This window comes from Pelodiscus sinensis, chromosome 15 (genome assembly GCF_049634645.1).
Source record: "Pelodiscus sinensis isolate JC-2024 chromosome 15, ASM4963464v1, whole genome shotgun sequence".
NCBI classification, from domain to species: domain Eukaryota; kingdom Metazoa; phylum Chordata; order Testudines; family Trionychidae; genus Pelodiscus; species Pelodiscus sinensis.
Genome location: NC_134725.1, coordinates 41,277,825 through 41,301,105, shown reverse-complemented (window position 1 = coordinate 41,301,105; position 23,281 = coordinate 41,277,825). Strand labels below are relative to the sequence as shown.

General features: G+C 45.2%; 1 protein-coding gene across 9 annotated transcripts in view; it reads left to right on the top strand.

Moving 5' to 3' along the window:
• Window positions 1-23,281, top strand: part of TTC28 (tetratricopeptide repeat domain 28) — a 590,183-nt gene that overhangs the window by 245,543 nt on the left and 321,359 nt on the right. The window contains exon 1 of one of the 9 annotated variants that reach the window (XM_075898915.1): window positions 5,637-7,339. The exons of 7 other annotated variants lie outside the window; for them this stretch is intronic. In XM_075898915.1, coding sequence (XP_075755030.1) covers window positions 7,313-7,339 — 27 coding nt within the window. In that variant the 5' untranslated portion in view covers window positions 5,637-7,312. Of the gene's footprint in view, window positions 1-5,636; window positions 7,340-23,281 lie in introns of those variants that run through there. One more of the 9 variants, XM_075898916.1, reaches the window with a different exon arrangement.

Sequence of the window (23,281 nt, the reverse complement as noted above, 5' to 3'; positions counted from 1 at the left end):
GATTTTCCATCATCTAGTCAATAAGTGGGGAAGCTGCACCAGGTTTAGCTTCCGGCCCCAGGAACTAACACCACTATGGCTCTGCCTTTTAAATGTGTTAAGAGCTGGCAAGATCTTAATACATTTAGAAGACTGGAGCGCAGTGGTAGGACCTGGTGTGAGCTGGACCAGCTGATTTTTCTTCGAGTGGCCCAGTGGGTGCTCCACTCTAGGTGTCGGGTCCTGTCCCGGCGCCGCGGCTTGGAGATTTCTCATAGCCGTGCTCCGCCGGCTCACGCATGCGTGCTTCCCCAGCGAGGCGTTTGCGCCTTTGATCAGCCACGTGCGAGCTGGCAACTGTCAGTTCCTCTCAACCGCCTCAGGTCTCGGTCAGAGCTCTCTGAGAATTTCTCTTCAAAATGTTTTATGTCAGTTTTTGCATCTGTAAATATTAAAATTTGTTAGTATTAGTCGTGTTCCTGCTAGTTTGTTCTCCTGTTCATAAGAAAGCTTAAAAAAAAAGTTTTTTTCCTCAAGTTGCTTCTCTTAAAGCGCTGCGCGAAGCTCTAAAAGTGAAATTGACAAGGCTTCACACGGGTCTTATACAGGCATTTATTCTGTACTAGTTTTGAAAATGCCTGGATTGACTGGTTTTAAAAAGTGTTTGGCATGCCACGAGCCCATGCTAATGGCTGACGGCCATGACACCTGCATTAGGTGCCCTGGGGAAGCTCATGTCCCCGAGAAGTGCTCTCACTGTAGAAAATTAACATCGAGAGCCCGGAGGGAGCGGGAAATGAAGATAAGAATGCTGATGTTCGGGAAGGCTTTGCAGCCTGATCAGATCCCTCCCGCAGCCACAAAAGCCCCCGAACAAAAACGCAGGGCGGCTTCTCCTGGACTAGCCGGCTCCCAGCGATCTAAGCCATTACCAGCGCGATCCCTCCCTTCAACAGCTGCAGCGGCTTCAGGGGCGTCCAAAATGACCCCTGGGAGGTCTGGACAATCTTCTGGGGCGGCCATCAGAGAGCCCCCACCGCCGAGAGTGAGAGCGGCTTTGGCGCCAGCATCGGGAGCGGTGCCGCAGCTAGCCGGCAAGTCTGCACCGGCCTCAGCTGTGCGCTTTGTGAAATTGATGCTGGTGCCGCAATTGACCAGCCACTCTGCACTGGCTTCAGCGGCACTGGCTATAACAGCGCCTGCCTCATTGGCCCCGCTTATGGCAGCACCATCCTCCATGGCACCATCTCCTCTGTCACCAGGCTCCGAGGCAGAAGGTCTTGATGCCTCTGCCCCGGCACTGCTGCTGACTCCGGCACCGGACACTCTGCCAGCACTAGCATCAACGCAGCAACAGCTGCTTTCCCCGGCACCGCTCCACTGCTATTTGGTGCCTGGCTGTCTTGTGGCTGTTAGGGTGGAAGACACCTCCCTACATAGGAAGGCATTATCAAAGACTCATTATAGAGACAGATCCCTGTCTCCAGATTTTTCACCGTGAAGGTATGCTCGCTATTGTGACTATAGTGTTTCTCCTACATGGGTCACATATGGATGGCGTAATTATAGGGACACAGTGTATCTAGAAACACATCGGTCCCGTTCATGGTCCTGCTCACCCAGTCGATCCTCAAGATACAAGCCTGGTAGACGCTCCCCATGCTGCATCTATTATATCCAGCATGGTAGTGCACGCTCGTCACGCCACTCCTCTCCGTTGTGTTCTGAGTGCTCTTATGACAGCTACCATAGACCATATGATGATTGTCCCCGGTGTGATCGTACATAGTCCTCCCATAAGGGATCCTCCTGCATTTGTCAACCATTGAGTGAAAAAATACTTACCTCATCAATCACAGCACGTAGACTCACATTCTCCATCTAAGAGTCCAATGATCCAACTAGACCAGTCAGAGCCAGAAGAGGGGCAGTTGTCTGATGTTGAAGAGCCCAAACCGGAAACTTCTCCAGCAGACTGCTCCTCATCATCTCCAGATGAGGTAATATTTCCAGCTGTCTCTGCACCGGATGATCTGAGACAATTCCAAGACCTCTTTAAATGTGTGGCGGGCACACAGGAAATATTACTAATGGATATTCCAGTTAAAAAGCACCGTCTCTTGAAAAACCTCTAGCCACAACAACGTGCAAAGATCGCCTTACCTATTGATAATGCGATCATGGAAGTGGCAGATGAGATATGGCAGACCCCAACATCGGTTACACCTACGAGTAAAAAGGCCGACAGAAAATATTTTGTACCAGCGAAAAGATTGGACTTCTTGTTCAATCATCCTCAGTCTAACTCGTTAGTAGTGGATGCAGCATGACATAGGGCTAATCCCCATAGTACAATCTCTTTATCATGAAATCTGAACTTAAAAATATAGAATTACTGAAAGAGTTACCCATCATTGCTCGGGTCCTTAACTCAATTAAATTTTCTTCATTTAAATTGGGAGTGGGGAAACCTCCCACTTCATCTGAGAGCCTGTCTCCGTGCTGTGTCTCCGTGTCAAGTGTTGTCTCCGTGGTGTGTGGGGAACCCTGAGCCTCATGGCTGAATCCAGGCAAACTGGGGCTGGATCTCATCAATGGGCATGGGAGGAAGTGACTTAGTGCATTGCCACTTCACCTTCGCCAATCCTACTCTCTCCCCCTGGCTAGGGACTTGGCAGTGCTGTGAAGTGCTGTCTGGAGGCTTTTCCCCTGCCACTCCATTTGGCTGTAATCACAGCCAATAGTTGCAGCAGGGAGCAGTGTCTGGGAGTGGCGGCCTCCTGGACAGCAGATCAGCAGGACCTTCTGGCAGGCTATATGCCTGCCACTCTCCAAACGCTGCTCAAAGTGGCCAGCTATGGGGGCCATGTGTTTCTCTGTGCACCATGCATAGGTGTCCTTCTGCGTGCTACCTGTGCTGCACGCATGGCCCAGGCAGCTCCCATTGGCTGATTTCTGGGCAACAAGATCTTGAAGATTGTGCTTGGGGCAGGAAAAGCTCACAAACAGCTCCCCAACGCCCTTCCCTCCGGGGTACATGGTATGCAGAGACACACATGGCCCCCGTAGTTGGCCATTTTGATTGTCATGAAGGGGTGTGGCAGGCAGGACGCCTGCCCTAGGCTCCCACTGGGCTTTGGGATGGTTATGGGCTGAATCTGGCCCACAGGTCATCTTTTGCAGCCCCTGCGTTAGAGTCTATAAGTCCACTCAGTCCTACTTCTTGTTTAGTCAGTCACTCAAACAAGTTTGTTTACATATGCAGGAGATAATGCTGTCTGTTTACTGTTTACAGTGTCACCTGAACGTAAGAACAGACACTTGCATGGCATTATTGTAGCAAGATACTTGAATACCAGATGCACCACAGATTCATATATCCCTTCATGCTTCAGTCCACATAATGATGATTCAAAGCAGTGCAGACCAACACATGTTCACTGTTGTCATCTGAGTCAGATGCCACTCGCAGAAGGTTGATTTTTTTGGCGGAGGAAGCTTGGGTCTGTACTTTCCACATTGAAGAGTTGCTCTTTTTTAAGATTTCTTAAAAATGCTCAGTGCCGAGTCCTTTTCAGGTTTTGGAAGGCACTTCAGATTCTGAAACCTTGGGTCGAATGTTGTCTGTAGAAATCTCACACTAGTACCTTCTTTGCATTTTATAAGATCTGTAGTAAAAGTGTTTTTAAAACGAACAACATGTGCTGGGTCATCTTCTGAGACTATATAATATGAAATACTAGTAAGTGAGGCCCGATGTTGATCAAGCAAAGTTATTGTGGATTACTTATAGGAAAGTTCAAGAAATTTAATATACAGTAGACTTCCGATAATCCGGAACCTTTGGGACCTAAATGGTGCCAGATTATCGGATATGCCGGATTATCAGGAGGTACTATAAGAGGGTTTTATATATATATATATATATATATATACATACTGTATACATTATATACGGTAAATAAAGTGTTCTTAACCCTTATTATTGTACATACTGTATACAATACTGTGATGTTTTAGTTTTTAAACCCTTTTTTACCGTTTTCACTCAGTTCAGCTGCTGCTGCTGTTGTCTTGTGACTCATTTTTTGCCAAAGCTCACTCACTAGGCTCTTGCCATTTTGATGCCGGACTATCAGGAGTGCCATACAATTGGATGCTGGACTATTGGAGTTTTACTGTATGTAATAGTTTTATTATTAATGTGCTTGCAAAAGGGAAGTAAAAGAACAGTTTTAAATTTGTAGGATTTCAGCTTCTAACCTTATTTATTTTATTGAATAATTACCATACTTAGTAAATTTGAATCAGAAACTCGTAAATCTTCCATTACTCTTTCTTTAACCAATTTGAGTTATTTACTGAAATGTAGCAGTAAAAATGTTCTTTGCCCTAAAATAACAGTCGAATAGGAGACTTGATCTTAATTTTGTTAGGAAATATTTTTATGAACTCTAATCATAATAGTCATGACTTTTTTCCAGTGAAAAACAAAAATAATTATTTAAACTTTTCACCCAGCATGTGCCGGTATAAAAAGTAGTGTATTCAGCTAATGTAAGTGGCAGGATTGTTTATGAGTAATTTGGCATCTGTAGGTAATCACAAAGTATGACTTTATTTTGCACAAACAAAGCCACAAGCAAACAAACCCTTCAAAATATGTACCGTAAAATCTCAAGTATAATGCACACTTTTTTCCCAGTTTTTAAGGGTTATACATAGGAGGTAATTTGTAAAGTTTTTACTTAACCATACCCGCCAGGCTCCTGGATAAGGCACCGTGCGCGGGCAGCTTAGCAGGGGGCCCTGCAGCAGGCGCGAGCTCAGCTGCTCCGCCCGCTGGCTTCGGACCTTGTCCTGGAACCTGGCTGACCTCGTGTCTGCCACGGGGGGCTGCCTGCCCCGCTGTGGCGTGCCGCACTGAGCTCGCACCTGCCGCGGAGCCCCTTGCCCAGCTGACCTCGCACTTGCTGCGGGGGCCCCCTGGTCAGCTGCTGGCGCACCGCACTGAACTCACGCCTGCTGCGAGAGCCCCCTGCTCAGGGGGGGCCCCAGCAGCGGGCAGGAAGGGGCCCCGCGGCAGGCGTGAGCTCAGCCCGGCGCATGAGCAGCTGGGCCGGGAGCAGGTTTCAAACTCTGCTGCTGGCTCCCCCGTGCTGCGCGTGCTTTTCCCAGGCGAGTGTGCAGTGGGAGCGGGACCATAAAATCGAGTATAATGGGGGTGCACATTATAGATAAGAGCTCAGTTTATTCCAGAATTCTGACGTTTAAAAGGTAGGTGCGCATTATACATGGGTGTGCAATATACTCGAGATTTTATGGTAATAGGTATGAGAGAATGCAGGTAAAACAGGATTCTATATGCATGTTTTACTTTCACACTACAGAGATTGCATTACTTCACTTGCATGAGGTAAATGGAAACTGCTATTTCTTTTATCATTTAAAAGTGCACATATTTGTAATAAAAATAATATAAAGTGAGTGTACACATTGTATTTTGTGTTGTAAATGAAATCAGTATATTTCAAAATGTAGAAAAATATCTAAAAATAATTTTTAAAATTTCTGTTGGTACTTTATAGTTTAACAGAGCAATTAAAACTGCAATTAATTACTACTCTTTTTTTAACTGCCATTAATTTTTTTGAGTTAATCATATGAGTTAACTATGATTAATTGACATCCATAGTTGATTTTCTTTTTCTTCTTGGATTCTGGTTTAAGGGTGCCAGGCAGCAAGCTCTGGGATTATTGGGGTTTTGTTACTGTGCTGGGAAAACATTGTTAGCTTTCTGTATAGAACGTTGAGTGCGAGCTATTATTAGTATTTGTGCATTTCAGATTTGATAATGGGCAAAGTACAAAGCAGTGCCTTAAAACCTCTAGTTATACTGTGCAGTGCCTTGGCTAACCTGTGTTAAAGAAACTTTAAGACAGACCATGATCTTGTTTTAAGTTTTACAGGGCTTTATTTTTTTTGTACTTTTTACACCCAAAAATTTCATCGCCCCACCAGCTACGATTAAGTTGTTTAAACAAATGTGTTGCAATGGTAGAAAAAAAATTGTGTGTCTGAAAATTGTAGGTACTGGGGGGACTTACAGTTTTTTTAAAGGAGTACTTTATAAAAAACAGTTGAGAAACACTGATGTGGGGCATCACTGCCTCATAAGAGCAGAGCTTGTCTTTAGTTCAGCTGCTTGAAAAGGTGGCTTTAACTTGTTTTTCAGACAATTGAGTATTCCAGTGGCACCTTGGAGACTATCTATATATTGTCAGAGGAGTAGACGAGTTAGTCTTTAAAGAGCTACCAGACTATTTGTTGTTTTTTAAGTTTTTCCTGTTACAGACTAACATATATATAGTATCATGGGGGTAGCCATGTTAGTCTGTAAGTTAAAGAAAAAACAAGAGACAAAACCCACTTCTTCCAAGAAGTCTGGAAGGTGCCACAGGACTGCTCATTGTTTTTAAAGTTACAGACTAACATGGCTATGCCTCTGAGACTTGTTTTTCAATGTTTTCCTTGCTGGGTGCCTAATGCAAGGTTTATGTTAGACAATAATCCCTCTGAGGAAGTTTGTCTGTGCAGGGGAGATGTCGGAGGCACTAAGACCCAGGAGGCTCCTGCCTTGTTGGCTGGAGCAGGGCAGGCTGTGCTTGTACAGAGGGAAGGAAGTCATTAGTGCAGGCTGAGCCGTGGAGTTTGGGGCTCTTGCTGGATTTCCCTACCCGTCTGTAACTCTGTGTGTCAGTTTTGTGGACAAAGCTGAGCCTCCAGCCAGCGCTGCTCCTTGCACTGCAGGCTCCATGGGGTGTGTTCCCGCACACCCCTTTGGGATTTACTCTGTGAAAATGGACTGAAGCAGAAGAGCATCCCGGAGTTGGGAATTCTTCCCGGCCGCGGGTGAGGGTTTGATCTTTGTTAACAGAGTGGCTTGGATGGCAGCGGGGGGGTATGCGTGTGTACTAATTTCCTGCAGGAGAGAGAATTTCAGCCCCTACTCCAACGAGGCTCTTCCCTGAAGGACAGTCCCTGTCCCAGGGACCCTGGAGAATGACCTGTCCGGGCAGAGGAGCTGCTGCTGCTGCTGGGACTTCCTGAGGGTCAGGGTTTTATGGCATTTCCACCAGTTTTTCTTGAGCTAAATACCAAGAGACTCAAGACTTTTCCCTTTTTCTGGCTCCGCGGTTTCCTTCTCCAGTGATTATGGCAAAGATTTAAAGGGGCAGGACAGAGGCAGCATGACTTGCAGCTGCAGCTTCCCTGCATCTGCCACCAGCTTCCAACCAATATCTTAATGCTCAACATTTGTGCTTTACAAATATGATGAAATGGCAGCCCCGGAAGAAGGTGAGTGATGGTGAGGACTGGGGTCAGCTGCCCAGTGTCCCCCCTCAGATAAATCCCGAGAGCATCTTGTGCCCCTCTCTTCTACAGGTGACCATGGTGAGGGTTGAACAAACCCGTCTCCATCCCCCACAGGTAAATCTTGGGAGTGGCCCACCCCTTTCTCCTTTATAGGTGACCTGGGAATACAGCAGGGCCATACCCCATGCTATGGTAGCATTCATATTCTATTGCAGTTTTTCCTATCACATTATTGCACAGTACCCAAAGTATGCTGGATGCTGTGTGGGTTTGCATTGTAACTGGCAGGATCAGTGAGCACTAGTTTCCCCTCTATTCCTTTGTCATTTCTCGTCTTAGTTTCCTGCACTGGCCCATGGGTAGGAGGCACAAAGAGGAGAAAGGTAGACTAGTAGCTTTGTATCTGGTTCTGGCTTGGAATGGAGCCCTTTTGGGTTGTGCGAAAAAGGGCTGTGAACGTGACTATATATTGGGGAACAGAAATCTGCTCTGCTCCTTGTGGCTCTGTGGTGGGCACTGAAGTCTGGGGAGGGAAGCACGAGCTCATTACTATTGGAGGGGTAATGACTGTTTTATTCATTCCTGTCTCCAACACTTTGGAGATGTGTAGTCAGGGTTTGGAAGTAGATGAGAGCCTTCAGAACCTGTCATGCCATTTCCCACTGTTCCATTATGTTGGGGAAAAAACACTGAAATTGTATTTTCAGTGGCCCAGCTCTGAAGGGGTTAATGAGGCTTGCAGGTCCACAGCAGCTTCTCTGGGGTCCCACTGGGGGGCGAGCAGAACAATCATACAAAGGTAGGGATGGGATGATCAGATCTCAGAGGTGCAAGGGGTGGAGCTGCCTCTCAGTCTGTGTGCATGTGTTGGTGCATAGGTCAGCTTTGTTATTTGCTCTGCTTCACGCTTACAGTGCATGCACAAATTGTATTCTTCCTCTGAGGTCAAGAGTGTGTGCTGAGCAGCGTGCTTGTGAGAGTGTGCTTTATGTGCATTTGCCCCTGGGATTCCACCTCTGTGTGCCACAGTAATTATGCCTTTGTGTGTGTCTGTGTTTGGCGCATGGATCATAAATAGTAAATCTCTCTTTTCCGGATATTTCCTAATATGGCTTCTGTATTGGAAGCAGAGTCTACACAGCTTGCTCAGTACTTACGTAAAAATAAATTACCGTTGACCACAGAAATAGTATGGAATGAGCCTTCCAGGAGTGTGCTGTGAATGCAGTTAGCAAGTTGCCTGTGCAGCGGAGGCTTATTTTTGCTAACTTGCTGGATTGTGATAACTATGCAATGGCCCTAGTGGTTTGCTGCACAGCAGGACATTTTTTAAAAACACATTTGGCAGTTTGTTTTATTGACATTCTTTAAAGGAAAATCTAGCAACGCGAATGTGCTGTGCCCCTCCCCGGCAATGACCCTCTGCTTCTGGCAGCTGTGGGCTATTATATTTCTTTGGAAAAACCTGCTTGAACCAGCAGGGCTGCCTCTCTTTATAGCATGATGTGTGATATTGTGCTTTACATCACTGCAGAAATAGAAATCATATGTGAAATGCGTGAGAGGGTCTCTTGCTTAGAGTGTTACTAGACACTGAAATGAACAGTGCTTCTAGACACTGAAATGAACAGCCTGACGACTTCATATTCCCACTGCAGATCAGGGTTAGGCTTCCATATCTTGACACCTCGTCTCCTCTCCATTCTGAAGCCCAGAGATGTTCTTTTCATATTTCCAACCGCTGACGTCTCAGATTAAAAACTGTGAAGTAGAAATAACAGAGGGAATGCTTGATGGAGGAGTCTGCCCATTTATCAAGCTCCATCTCCATTTTCCTCTCTCAAATTGCTTTTAAGATATCTAGAAACTGTACATTCATAAATGTCTGTTTTTACTATTCCACCAAACGTACAGCAACTCCTGTGGTTATGACTGTGGAAAGCCCTCTAGGCCATGCATACAGAAGTATTGACTGAACCTCTGAAATATTATTCTTGGCAGCTGGCTGCACTTTTTGGCTCTAGAAGATTCTATTTCAAGTGTCAGGATTCACTACACCGTATTGGCTCACTCTAGTGATGCTTAAATCACAATACCAGAAGCTGTTTACTCTCTGTGCTAATGTCTAGCTCCTAATCCCACATTATGATATTTCAGGCAACCACAGTTGATTCTGTAGAATAGGTAGGAGATTTTTTTAAATTCAGCCTGAGCTATCAAATATCTTATTAATCTGGCTGAGCTGGTAGTCTGGGTAAAAATAATTCCTTCTGCTGTGATGTGATGGAAACTATTTTCATATTGTATTCAACGGTAGTACAGTACCAATAAAAACCCTAGCAGAGATTGGGTGTATTTAGTCACTGCTGCCAGAGTGCTCACATGAGCATGGCCAGGATTTCTGCTGGCCTTGCCTTGGTGCCTTTGTAGTGTTAGGATCATGTGCTTTATTGAGCAGTTTCATGGAAATAAATCAGACAAAACACTAACAGATGGCACAGTAGTACCACTCTTACTCAGTAAATCAATATCATTTTAACAAAGCTAAGGAGAAGCATTTCAGTAGCCTTCAGCTACACTTAGGTGTTAGTTCAGTTCTCATAGCAAAATGAATTGTCTCTTGCTTATTAAATAAATGTTTTGTTACAAAACCAGGAATTGCAAACATTTGTACATGAGCAAGCTGGGCCTATTTCCTTAAATTTACCAAATGAAGCCTATTTTTAATGTATTAGGTTTTCACTTTCTCCTCTTTGTGTCATGTTTGTGTAGAGAGTTTGAAGGGGTATGTGCTTTGCCTAGGACTAGGTAGTGTCCTTTCAGGTGCCTGGCTAAGTGCCTACCAGAGAAGTGGTTTAACAGAGCAAGCAGTTTACCACATGCATTAATAGTCCTATAAATGGATTGAGGGTAAACATCCTTTTTTCTGATTCTAAGGTGTAGCTATAACTTTGAGTCCATGCATTTTGCACTGAGAAAAATGGTGTGTCTGTGTATGTGTATATGTGCGTGTGCAAAGCCAGGCAAGCACCCCTGTGCCCCTCACACACACACCTCTGCCAAGACCTCCCACCCCCCTAGCCCACTCCTGCACCCAACTGGGCCACGAGCAACCACAGAGGAAGGGGGGCACTCTGCTGATTAACTCTATGTAAGTTCAGAAAGTTAAAAGATACAAAGCCTGTGTAATGGAGCCATTAATGTTCAATGTTTCAGTGACAATGGTGTAAAGAGAACTGTAGTTAAGAACTAGAAGAAAGGCAATGGTGACTAGACCTTTCCGTGGCCTCTCCTGTCTTACTCAGGGATTAAATGAGGCATGGCCTACCAGAAGTCTTGTGCTCCGTGCCATCCCAGTGGTGTTTGCCATTGGCTAATTAAGGAATCCCCCCATGAGGAAGACAATCTATAGGACACCATTCTGAGATCCAATCTTACCATCTTCACTACTGGGTTCTTCCTTTCCAAGCTCGCCTTTCATGCCAGTTCATCATACTAGAGTCTTACAACAGTCACGTAGAAGTGGGAAGGGAGGTTATTTCTCCAGTATCTGTCTTATCTTATTCACAGAAACAGGCTCTTTTGTATATGAAAGAGAGAGAAAGCCATGGGGTGAGGAGCTGTACTAGAATTGGTGTCCAGATGGATGGGATCTCTTACTGGACCCGCGTCTGTTGGTGAGAGAGACAAGATTTTGGGCATCTGTGAAGCTTGTCTGGAAAAGTTCTGGGCTTGTCTTCGTGTACAGTTCTATATCTACACTAGCACAGTTTCCCTGCTGTTGCACTTTAGTGAAAATGCTTCAGTGCTGATGGGAGTCTTTCTCCTGTTGTCATAGTTCAGTGTTTCTCAATCTTTTTTTATAAAGTACCCCTTTAAAAAAATTATAAAATCTATAGTTTTCAGACACACAAGTTTTTTTTCTACCGTTGCAACACATTTGTTTAAACAACTTAATCCTAGCTAGGTGGGCGATGAAATTTTAGATGTAAAAAGTACACAAATAATAAAGTGCTATAGAACTTAAAACAAAAATTCAGTTTTCTCCAAATTTCAGTTGTGTTGGCATACCCTCCAGTACCCCTAAGGCAGGAGTCTCCAGCCTTTTTAAGCACGAGATCACTTTTTGTATTTAAGTGCAATCCAAGATCTACCTCAAATATAAATACCCTGCCCTGCCTCCCTCCTGCCCTTCTCTGAGTACCAGCCCCTGATCGTTCCATCCTCCCTCTCTCCCCCATCCTCCCTCACTTTCACCAGGCTGGGGCAGAGGGTTGGGGTGCAGGCTCTGGTCTTGGATTAAGAAATTTGGAGTGTGGGTATGTCTGCACTTGCATACTAGTTACTCCTGAGGAGTAACGTTAGTGTGAACCAAGGGGGTTGGTTTGAACTAACGTGTCCCGACGCACACTTCCTAGTTTGAATCAGCTGTGATTCGAACTAGCGCTCCAGCAAGATCATGCTAATGAAGCATGGTATATTTAAATCCCCACTTCATTATCAATTTCGAATGCCTGCATTTGCATCCCTAGTTCAAACTAGAGTGCAAGTGTAGACATACCCTGTGAGAGGGGCTCTGAGCTGCTCTTGGGACAGGCAATTGGGATGTAGGAGGGGTTCTAGGTGCAGGCTCTGGGAGGGTGTTTGGATGCAGGGGTGCTCAGGCCTAGGGCAGGGCTTTGGGGTGCAGGGGGTGGTTCATGACTACGACAGGGTTTCAGGACGTGGGCTCCAGCTGGGCCCTGTTATCTCAGGTGGCTCCTGGGTGGGGGTGCAGTGGGGCTAAGGCAGGCTCACCCCTGCCCTGGCCCTGCACCGCTCCCTAAAGCAGCCAGCAAACTCCATCCCAAGCCTTGTTGTGCCCCCCTCTCTCCTCTCCCTCCCCTGCACTATATGGCAAGCAGGAGGCTCCCAAGGGGAGGGGCAGCTCCAATGCAAAGGGCAGGAGAGACACAGCAGAGGGGGAGGGGCAGCTGAAGGGCTGGCACTTGGTAGCCTCTTGGCCAAACCAGTCAGGATCCCCTGTCAGAGGCTCCAAGATCTACCAGTAGATCCCCATCAACTGCTTGGTGACCACTCCTACCACTGGCTGACTAACAGTAGCGTAGTTGATGCACCTTTCCAAGAGGCGGTAAGGATGTCAACAGGAGAAGCTCTTTTGTCCAGGAGGGGTTAGATCAGCATTGTGAGCAAGGTAGTTATGCCAATATAGATCTGTAGTATAGCCCTGCCCTCTGAGTGACACCTAAATTCAGGATGAAAGGAGCTGTTTAGCATAAGTAGTTAACACCTATTTCAAGGTGAAGTGGGCCATTAACAGCCAGTTATAGTGAGAAAAGGAAGGGGGAAAACAGCATGAGGGGGAGGGCAGGATTGTCAGACTGTAGTGTCTGTTCACCTTGAACATTCCCTTGAAATATGTGTTTGCTACTAATGCTAAAATATCTGTTCTGCCTTGTATTTAGCTGTGATGACATTCTGTGTTTCCGAGACCTGAAGAAGAGCTCTGTGTAAGTTTGAAAGCTTCTGTCTCTCTCACCAACAGAAGTTGGTTCAGTAAAAGATATAACCTCACCCACTTTCTCTGTCTGGAATCCTGCGCCCTACACACTACAACAGCATTGCACATTAGCACTGGTGTGAGAGCTTTCCTTTCACCACTATTAAAATCTGGAACTCTCCTGAGGCAGGCAGACGGGGAAGAACAGAGGGCTGGCCTGTGTTTGTAAGGGTTGTTTAACCTAACTTGATTGTGATGGAGGCACTACCTTGATAAATGTAATTAATGTCAAATGCTGCCAAATACAGTCAGTTCAACTATTCGAATTGCAGCTGCATTTGTATCTGTTAATCACTCACTGACCATATCTGTAGTTGTTCCTATGGAGGATTAATTGAATCATTAATAACAATGTATGACTGAGTAGCAACATTTCTCTGTTATTGATTTGCTAAAATTATGTATGTTTACAGCAAAGTTGCAGTGTCACTTCTGATACTGGTAGGGCTGATTCATATTAGGGATGTCAATGTGTAGTCAAGTACACAATTAACTGATATGCCGAGCAGGGGTGGATGAAAGTGCCATGGGGCCCAGGGCAGCACTGCGGGGCCCCGGGCAGCAAAATTTTGCGGGGCCCCTCCTTTGACATGGCGCATGTGCCGTGGCGTCACGGCGCATGCGCAGGGCCTCGGGAAGCGCGGGGCCCAGGGCAGCCACCCCGCTCGCCCTGCCCTAAATCCGCCACTGATGCTGAGGCAGCAAGGATGGGGGAGCTGGTGCTGGCAGGAGATGGCTTAAAAGCAGGTTCCCCTGAGCACCGGTTCTGCAGTGCCGCCTGCCCCCCACCATGCTGCTGCCTCTATTAGAGGCAGCGGGGAGGCTGCCACAAAGTAGACTCTGTTCACAGTGGGCCCGAGCGCCCCGCAGACAAAGGCTGCTCCACATCCCACAGAGCAGCGCCTCTCCATTTGGGGGCCTGAGCTCCCCGTGGACAGAGGCTGCTTCACAGCAGCAGCCCATGTCCATGGAGAGTTTGGATCCTCCCTCCCCCACACCCTTCGACGGGCTGTTGGCACCCCATGCTGCTGCCTCTGGTACCTGGTCTGTGTGGGCAGCTGGTTTTCAAACTGGCTCCCTTGGTGGACTGCTTCCAAATTTGGACCTATTGTAGCATGCTTTCTTTAAATGTGCTGTAAAGATTTTTTTTCAACATGAGTGACAGGTATAAACAGGTATTGGCTAGATTTCCTATTTTCTAAAATACTTATTTTTTTTTCAGTTTATAAATGTGATACTTGAGGAAGGTCAAAGCCCTTCCTAGGTGCTTCAAGTGCCTCTTGTGTGAGGCAAACATCCACTCTTCTCTAGGTTCAGAGCAATCTCTACTGAGTCTATTCAAACAACAACATCTCTTTCAGTGACCTTTTTTCATATCAGTAATTGTGCTTCTTTGGAATATTGCTTAGAAACATTGCAGCGAAAACATCTTGAATGTTATCTATTCCACTTGTGAAATGTCACCAGCTGAAGAATTCCCTCTTTCAGCAACAAACTGGTAGATTGATTCCCTTGCAAGAAAAAAATAATACTTGTAAAAGTCTAACCTTGCACTTCTTGTTACCTGCAGAACTGGAATGTTTCCTACCTTAGAATGAATAGAAACTCACTAAAATCATCATTGCCCTAAAGGAGCAGGAAGAATTATTAGCACTAGGGCTATTTTAAGGGCAAGTTACTTTTGTGAATTGTAGGGTGGGTGTATTAAAAGTTAAGAATACTGTCTTGGCTTTTGATTTTCCAAACTAGGAAAGAATTCTGTTCGGACCAGGTGAAAACAATCCAGAGAGACTAATGGCAAAAGCTGTGTAAATAATATTGTGGCTAAGATATGAGCTTTACCTGTTTTTGCACGCAGTACTAGTATCTATTAGAAATAGATCAGAATAAATAATTTGTCAAGAAATTCCTTTTTTCAGTATTTAGAGGGTGTGTTTAATATTTCTGAAGAGCCTTTACAAATCTGAGTCTGACTTTTAAGCTACTTAAATTAAAAGGAGTTAGTGTTGTTGGACAGTTAAATATTATATATATTTTTCTTGTATGGGTTTTGTGAATATTTGCTTTGGAAATGACTTCCAGCCTGAAAGCACAGCTCTGCCTAGGTTGTTACTACATTTTGTGGCTACTGTGACAGCACACCATTGCTGTTTTTTCTGCATTCCTCCACCAGAGACATGGAATGGAGAAGCTTCCCCAAATGTGATGGCAAATCTCTAATGGAAGATGTGGGTAGTTGAACTGAGTGATGCAGCTGTTCAGGGGACTTTAGTTTTAATAACTTCTACTTTGTAGATGCTCTCATGATGAAATTCCCTGCGCTTCCCTGAAATAGCTCTGTTGTTCAGTATCACCTCCCTAGATTTAAAAAACAACAAATAGTCCTCCAACACTTCAGAGACTACCACAACATGTAGAGAGTATCATCTGAAGAAGTGGGCTGTGCCCACGAAAGCTCATGATACCATCCACATGTTTTGTTAGTCTCTAAAGCACTACCAGACTATTTGTTGTTTTTTAAGTTTTTCCAGTTACAGACTCACACGACTACCTCCTGAGACCTGCCTAGATTAAAGATGTAAAAATTACGTGTGCTTGGTTAAGTGAGTGGAATCCATGCTAATGCTCTTCCTTGCTGAAGGCTTGGGGGAAAGAGGATAAACTTACAAGGCTTAACATCAAAGGAGTATATGGAGTAGACTAGAACACTTATACATGTTAAGATCTCTTCATAGAGTCCAATGCAGGAAGACAAGGAGAAAGAACATGGAGTCAGGCAAGGAGGTACAGTAATTGTAGATCACTTGGAGTGGTGAAAATACCTTAGTTCCGTGGTCACCAACCCGTGGATCGCGATTGACTGGTCGATCGCGAGGGCTCAACCAGTCGATTGCAAGGTGCCCCCCGCAATTTCTCTCCACCCCCAAGAAACCCCGCTACCTACCTCCAGCAACAGTGGAGGTAGTGCCGCCACCTTGAGGAGTGGATGGAAGTCCTGCAGCTGCGCACCACTTCTGGGGGTTCCGGCAGTGCATTGGAAGCCTAGTCCGAACTACCTAGTTCGAGCCCCGTGTAGCTGCGCTGCACGGGGTTCGAACCAGCGGGGTTTTAAAAATGGCGGCTCCCTGCTTATGCAAATGAAGCCCGGGAAATTCTAATCCCGGGCTTCATTTGCAAGTGCGGTATGCCTACATTACCCTCCGGCTACGTCTACACTGGCCCCTTTTCCGGAAGGGGCATGTAAATTTCACTAGTCGTCGTAGGGAAATCCGCGGGGGATTTAAATATCCCCCGCGGCATTTAAATAAAAATGTCCGCCGCTTTTTTCCGGCTTTTAAAAAAGCCGGAAAAGAGCGTCTAGACTGGCCCCGATCCTCCGGAAAAAGCGCCCTTTTCCGGAGGCTCTTATTCCTACTTTGAAGTAGGAATAAGAGCCTCCGGAAAAGGGCACTTTTTCCGGAGGATCGGGGCCAGTGTAGACGCTCTTTTCCGGCTTTTTTAAAAGCCGGAAAAAAGCGGCGGACATTTTTATTTAAATGCCGCGGGGGATATTTAAATCCCCCGCGGATTTCCCTACGACGACTAGTGAAATTTACATGCCCCTTCCGGAAAAGGGGCCAGTGTAGACGTAGCCTCCTAGTTTGAACTAGGAGGGTAGTGTAGACACACCCATACATTGGAACCCCTTGCCCTGAGCCCCTCCCATCCCCTAACCCAAATTCCTGCACCCTCACATCCTGAAGCCCGTGGCTTGCTTAGTACCCCAACACTTCCCAGCCTGGAGTCCCCTCCCCGAACCAGCATCTCCTTCTCCACCTCCTCCTGCATCCAGATTTCCTACCAGAACTTGCACCTCTCACCCCTTCCCACACCCAAATCCCTCATTCCCACACCAGAGCCCTCACACCCTGTCTCAACCCAGTGAGGATATGGCTAAACTGCAGGAGTTTTTCCAGGATTCCAGAGGTATCCCGGAAAAACTCTTCTGTGTCGAGGGCTGCATTTGTTCTTCCGCTTTTTTTAGTGGAAGAACAAACATGATCTTTCAGTCACCCCTATATTCCTCTTTCCAGGAGGAATAAGGGGGCTTCCGAAAGAAGGGGTTTTTCTGACATTTGGTCCAGTCTAGACAGGCCAAATGTTGGAAAAACCTCTTCCTACAGAAGAATCGGAAAAAAGTGGCAGTGTATAGTGTATAAAGGTTGAGGATAGCAGGTGATGGAGAGGTGGAGAATAGAGAGGGTGGGGCTTCAAGGAAGGGGCAGTCTTGGGGGAAGGACAGGGCAGTAGATCTTGGCTTGTTCTAACATTTAAAAAGTGATCTTGGGTGTAAAAAGGTTGGAGAGCACTGCCTTAGTTTAACATTCCTGGTGCCTGGCTCATAAGATGCAAGTGTTTTGGAATTCATTTTCTTGTCTTAGAAATCCTGTACATGAAGGCAGATGTGCTTTTGGAAAGGAGGATGTTATACTGCTTGTAGAGAATGAGATAATAACATGCCTGTGGTAGTACAATCAGAAGAAGACGAAGAAGTTAGAAGTGGAAATAACCAAATAATGTATTATGATATTGTAATGTGACACATCACAACATAATCACATTCCTTTTCAGAGAGATTATAGGCTTTTGTTTTAAATCAGTCTCCTTTATTCCAAAGGCTAGAGCACTAACCTCTCTTTTCTGAACAGTTTTTGTGATCAATTACTCCATTGTACACAAGGAAGAAACATCGAGTACAGGAAAGAGAGAGCGCCTTCATTTTCATGGAGTCTCTGTGGGTACTCTGCTTATGATGGTGGTGCATCCCTATGCCTTCGATCAGAGAATTTCAGCAACAGTGCCAGCCTGGGTCATGCATTCAATGCTGTCTCACTTCCTCATCCAGATCCTTCTCATTCTTTACCTATGATGGAGCTAGAGCGAGGGTCTGTGTAACCAGTATCTGATCCCGGCCAGCAGGCCTCTTCTAGACAACAGTTTCCAGAGACTTATCCCTCTTCACAGAGAAAGGGTTCATTCCTCCAAAAAGGTAATGAGGAAAATAGCAACAACTTCTATCAAAGAGCTGCTCCCCACCCCAAAACCCCCCAAAACCCACAAACACAAAAAAACACACAAAAACAACAGATCCCCAACTTGTTCTTTATCCTCGGTAATGACTGCAGTATGTCTGACTGTGTACAAGGCACGAGGATCCTCCGGCACTGCCTATACTGTAGCATCTGCCAACCCAAAGTGTGCAGGTTTGGAGCTGAGAGGTAAGCAAAAGCCAATCTCCTCAGTCACAGTACTGATGGAACCATGTGAAGTACGACACCAAGACTCTTACCACACTGACTATGCTGCTACCACCTGCTCAACATATATACTGATGCCAAAGGCCACAAATACAATGAAATCATCAGCACGACTTTGGCGCCAGAACCAACAGCACCACACTGCTTCCTGTAATGTAAAGACTTAATGATGGTATTGACATGACGATCTCATTTACTAGCACTAGCATGTCCCCAGTACACATTGTACCAGACCAGCCTGTTTCACCTCTGGCCCTTCTGTTGTCCGATGAGGAGAAAGATAATGAAAGGGCGGGGGGATATTTTCTTACCACACCTCTCCTCTCCCATCTGATCAATGGCAACTCTAGAATCTATGCAACCAAGACCTTACCACAGGCAGGACATCTAGCCATGGTACAGTTATCCATAGATGCATCCACCTGTATCTTTCCCCACACTGTAGACTTATTGGGAACCCTGGTCTTTGAATAGAAGGCAATACAGCAGGCCTTCCCAGTCTGTACAGGAAATACATTAGGTCACCAGTGTCACCTTCAGTGTCTGTACTTTCTGAGCTCCCTGAGGAGACCCTCAAACAGAACACCACTATTTTCCAACAATTCTTCCTTTTCCCCTGACAAAAATAGCCCTCCATGACCCACCACTGTGAATGACTTCAGACAATTTCAGGTACTCCTCAAAAGAGCAGCAGATTGCTGGCCCCAAAGATTTCTCTGAAGGAAGTTCCAGAGTCTCAGCATAAACTACTGGACATCATGCAAACCTCCTTGGCTTGAAACACAGCATTCCCAACACATGACATGGTCATGGAACCAGCCGAGCAGCAGCGGATATAGGTCAGGGCGAGCGGGGTGGCTGCCCCGGGCCCCATGCTTTAATAGGCCCCGAGCATGCACTACTACCTGTCGGCTGTGGCTGTGGTGCATGCACGAAATTCTGCTGCCCTGGGCCCCACAAAACTTTCATCCGCCCCTGCAGCCAAAAACACATGGCAAGCCCAGCAACAGTACCACGCACCTCCAGAAGGGCTGATAAAAAATATTATGTCCCTTCACAAGGGTTGGAGTTTTTATTCTCTCATTCCATGGAGAACACTTTGGTCATCAATGCAGTCAACCAATTCAGTAGAAAGTATCAAGGTAGGCTCAATCCATATGACAAGAAGTAGAAACAAATGGATCTACTCCTCAGCAACTTTGTAGTTTAGCCCCTCCCCTTTCCTCTTCAGGAAACCTTCTCATGAGCATCATCCACAGCAAGAAAGAAGTAAACCATCTTCTACATCTGGGAGCCATGTAACAGGTACTAACACAACATAGAGAGTAGAGTTCAGTAGAGTTCCAGCATTGGAACATGGGGACTAGTTCTCAGCCCTCAACTTCCTTTTTTCCAAATAACCATTTATCCCGCTCACAAAAAGGTTTCTTAGATTTACGCTGGGAAGAGATCATTACTAATACAAGGTCTTGACTTTTGCTCTCTCACAGCACTGTGAGTGTTCTCCAAAATCCTTGCCGTGGTGGCAAAGCACCGTCACAAACAAGGGCTAATAGGGGAAAATTATCTGAACAATTGTTTACTAAAAGCTCCCACATAGGCACATACCTTCAGTGTTACTCAGAATGCTTGCCCTGTTTCTGAGACTAGGCTGACAGATAAAAGTACAGAAATAATCTCAGAACCCCACCAGTAAATTTTTTAGCAGGCTGGCCAGCAGCCTACCTTAGTCCTGGCTTGTGACGTGCCCAGGACCTACTCCCACTGTGGCTCTGCATTTAAAGTGTATTAAGAGCCAGGCAGGCAGACAGCCCAGCTCAGTTCCGGATTGTGCCGGGTCCAGGAGCTCAGATCCCCTCGCCACCTGGACAGGGGCTGCTGGCAACAGGCAGTTGGTCCATGAGGGGAGCTGTTTTTTAAACTGGCTCCCCTCATGGACCAGCTTCCACTTGTACCCCACACTGCTGCTTCTGACACAGAGGCAGCAGCGCAGGGTGGCAGGGAGCTCGTCAAGAGTGGGACTGGAGCGCACAGGCTGCCAGCCCCACTTCTCGGGACTACAGAATATTTGAGTACTGATAAGAATTTATGAGGTTACTTGACTATTCAGTTAGCCAATATTTAATATCCCTATGCTATACATTGGACATAATCCAGCAACGTTTTTTTCTCTGACCGTATTATTATTTGTATTATCATAATGCCTAGGATCCCCAATCCTACTTTAGTATACATGGGTACATATGATTTTCTGTATCCAAACTATTGGTCCATCAAGTATCATGAATCAGTGGCAAATACCTGATGGTTAAGAGAGAGAGCACATTTCTGTAGGCCCAGCTGTTAACTGTGTAATACTGGTCAGAGAGGAAATTCCATCATAACTCCTACATCAGCTATTCCAAAGAATGAAATTTGTTTACTCTTATTTTAGCACAAAACTAGCAGTGTTATATATTCTCTTTATGTGTGTACGATTGTGGACCACCTGTTATTTTTTCATATCCAGATCTTCATAGCATGACTCAAACGGTCTGAAGAGAGTTGTTTTGGCTGACTTGTACATCATGATCTTTGTCTATCACTGAACAGAGTTTGAATGTTTTTGAATTAATTGAATATTATTTTCGTTGGTTGCCTTTGTAAACTATTACATCTAGTCTCTCTGTGTTTGAGAGTTTTTTCTCTACAATAATTACCTGATCATGTGAATGCATATTTATAGGCTTTCAAAATAGTAAATATCCTTTAAGGAATGGAGCAGCTGGTTCTAGGGGAGATTATACAGCCGAGCTTGTAGATCAGTACTGAATAGAGCACAAACGCTTTACAGTCTTGGTACAAACAGCCCTATTTTAAAATGTTCCAGAGACAAGAGACTGTAAACAGACCCAGTGTAGAAGCCAGTTCTCTGATATTTTGGATATTTCTCTTTTTGTTGTATTGAATACTGCAAAAGCTTTGTTTTTGTCTTGGGCCTGGAACATGTAACAGTTTACTGTAAAACTGAAGCATCATAACGGTGGTGAATAAAGGGTAATATGTAAACTGAGATACGAGATGGCGATGGAAGATGTGCAGACATAGCAAAAGTCCAACAGACTCAAACCCCAGTGTTGACAATGAGGCATTTAGGGTTTTACATGTTTGCTTATGAAGAAATAATGAGTGACTGGTTTTGCTTACATTTTATTTCTACACAAGAAGAAAAAACAAATGCAAAGCTCAGAGTTGCTTGTAACCTCTGGTATTTTGTTTGGCTTTGCATAGTTTTTACAAATACTGCAACAGCTGTTTCCATGTTTTCCCTAATTACCCTAAGAAAAAGTGCACATTAAAATCATTTCTCCAGCTTTCCCAGCAGAAAACCACTCCTTACGATTATGTTGTTTTTTGTTTTAATTTAACCTTAATGTTATCTTTCATTGCCTTAACTTTTGGAAATATCTGATTTATTTCATGTTCTTTAATTTATATTTTTTGTTGCTGTGAGGACCTAATGAATGGTGGTTGTAGTTTCAGTTGGGTGCTTTCTTGTTAGGATGAATTTTCATAGCTGCATGTTCACACTCACAACAGAACTGTAATTTAATCAATGAAATGCAAAAATATTATTCAGAAAGCAACATTTCTTCCTCTCCTAAATAAAGCATTTGAAAGGAACATCTTTGCAGTAAGTGCTGTAATGGAGATTTTCAGAGAGTACAAGGTAATTATTTGTAATTATGGACATTTTTACAAGGGAAATCATCTTAATTTGTTCCTGTTAAGCAGAATTGCTCTAGTTGCAACATATGAATCCTTTTATGAGATTAATGCCTTCTGCCTTTGATAGTGTATATGGACACTATACCCTCTTAGAATATCTAAAATCACCCCTTTAATCCCACTTCAGTTGGAATTTTTGTGAACAGGAGAATTCTATTAAATAAAAAGTATTTAATGAAGTGCAGACAGCCCATTAAACTTAATTCTTACCTTTTCTCTAAACCAGGACTACTCAACTTTGGAAGCAATGGGGATCATAATGATACTCACAGCACATGCTGAGGGCTGCAACTTAAGGGTGGTTGTGTATATGTGCAAAAATATATACAAATAGCTTCTTCCACACTGATGGGCATGAATACAAAGATTAAGGCAAGACTACACAACACTCAGGCCTCATTTAAGTCAGTTCTGCTGATATTAATAAAATGCAATATTTACCCAATTTCCACCCATATGACAGCACTTTTACTGAGCAATGACAGTGCAGGAATTTAACTATTAAAACAGGTATCAACCCAAACTGCACCATAAAACCAAACTGTACCGTGGGCCTCAAGCAAACGGGCCATTAGCCGCATGTGGCCTGTGGGCCACATGTTGAGTAGCCCTGCTCTAGAATAACTGACACTGAATATTACACTTCTAGCTAAGAGAACAGATATTAAAAGATAATATGCAGAGTAAGGGCAGGTCTACACTTTCTCTTTGGGTAATATTACTAAAGTCTCTCCAATGAATGAAGTTGCACTAACCAAAGCACTGGGGTGGACATTTTTATATAAGTGGGAGATGCTTTCCCACCACTATAACTGGCCTCTTGTGGAGATGGAGTAATTATGCTGACCAGATAGCTCTGTTCCATCAGCATAGACCAGTGGTTCCCAGCCTCTGGTCTTTGGACAGGTACCAGGCTGTGGCACACTGTCAGGCCACGCCCATGACTTGATGATTGGCTTGGCGTGACTCTGGAACAAGATACAATCTGCCCAGAAACCCCCCTTCTCCTCCCCCAGGATTAACACTTCTCCCTGCGCCCAGCGCTGTGTTGACTTCTCTGCATGACACTGCCTTGATGCAGTGGACACTGCTCAAGCCCAGGGGTGGGAGGGTCCCCGGGGCAGGGGCTGCAGCGTGGCAGGACCTAGCAGCAGCGAAGCCAGGGCTGCTTGCAGTGACTCCGGGACCTGGCTCCAGGCTGGATCCCTGAATCCTGACGGGGGTTGCTGTGGGGCCCCAGAACCTGGGCTGCTGCTGGGAGGAGGAATCTCCATCAGGGCCAGTCCTGTGGCTTTCCTG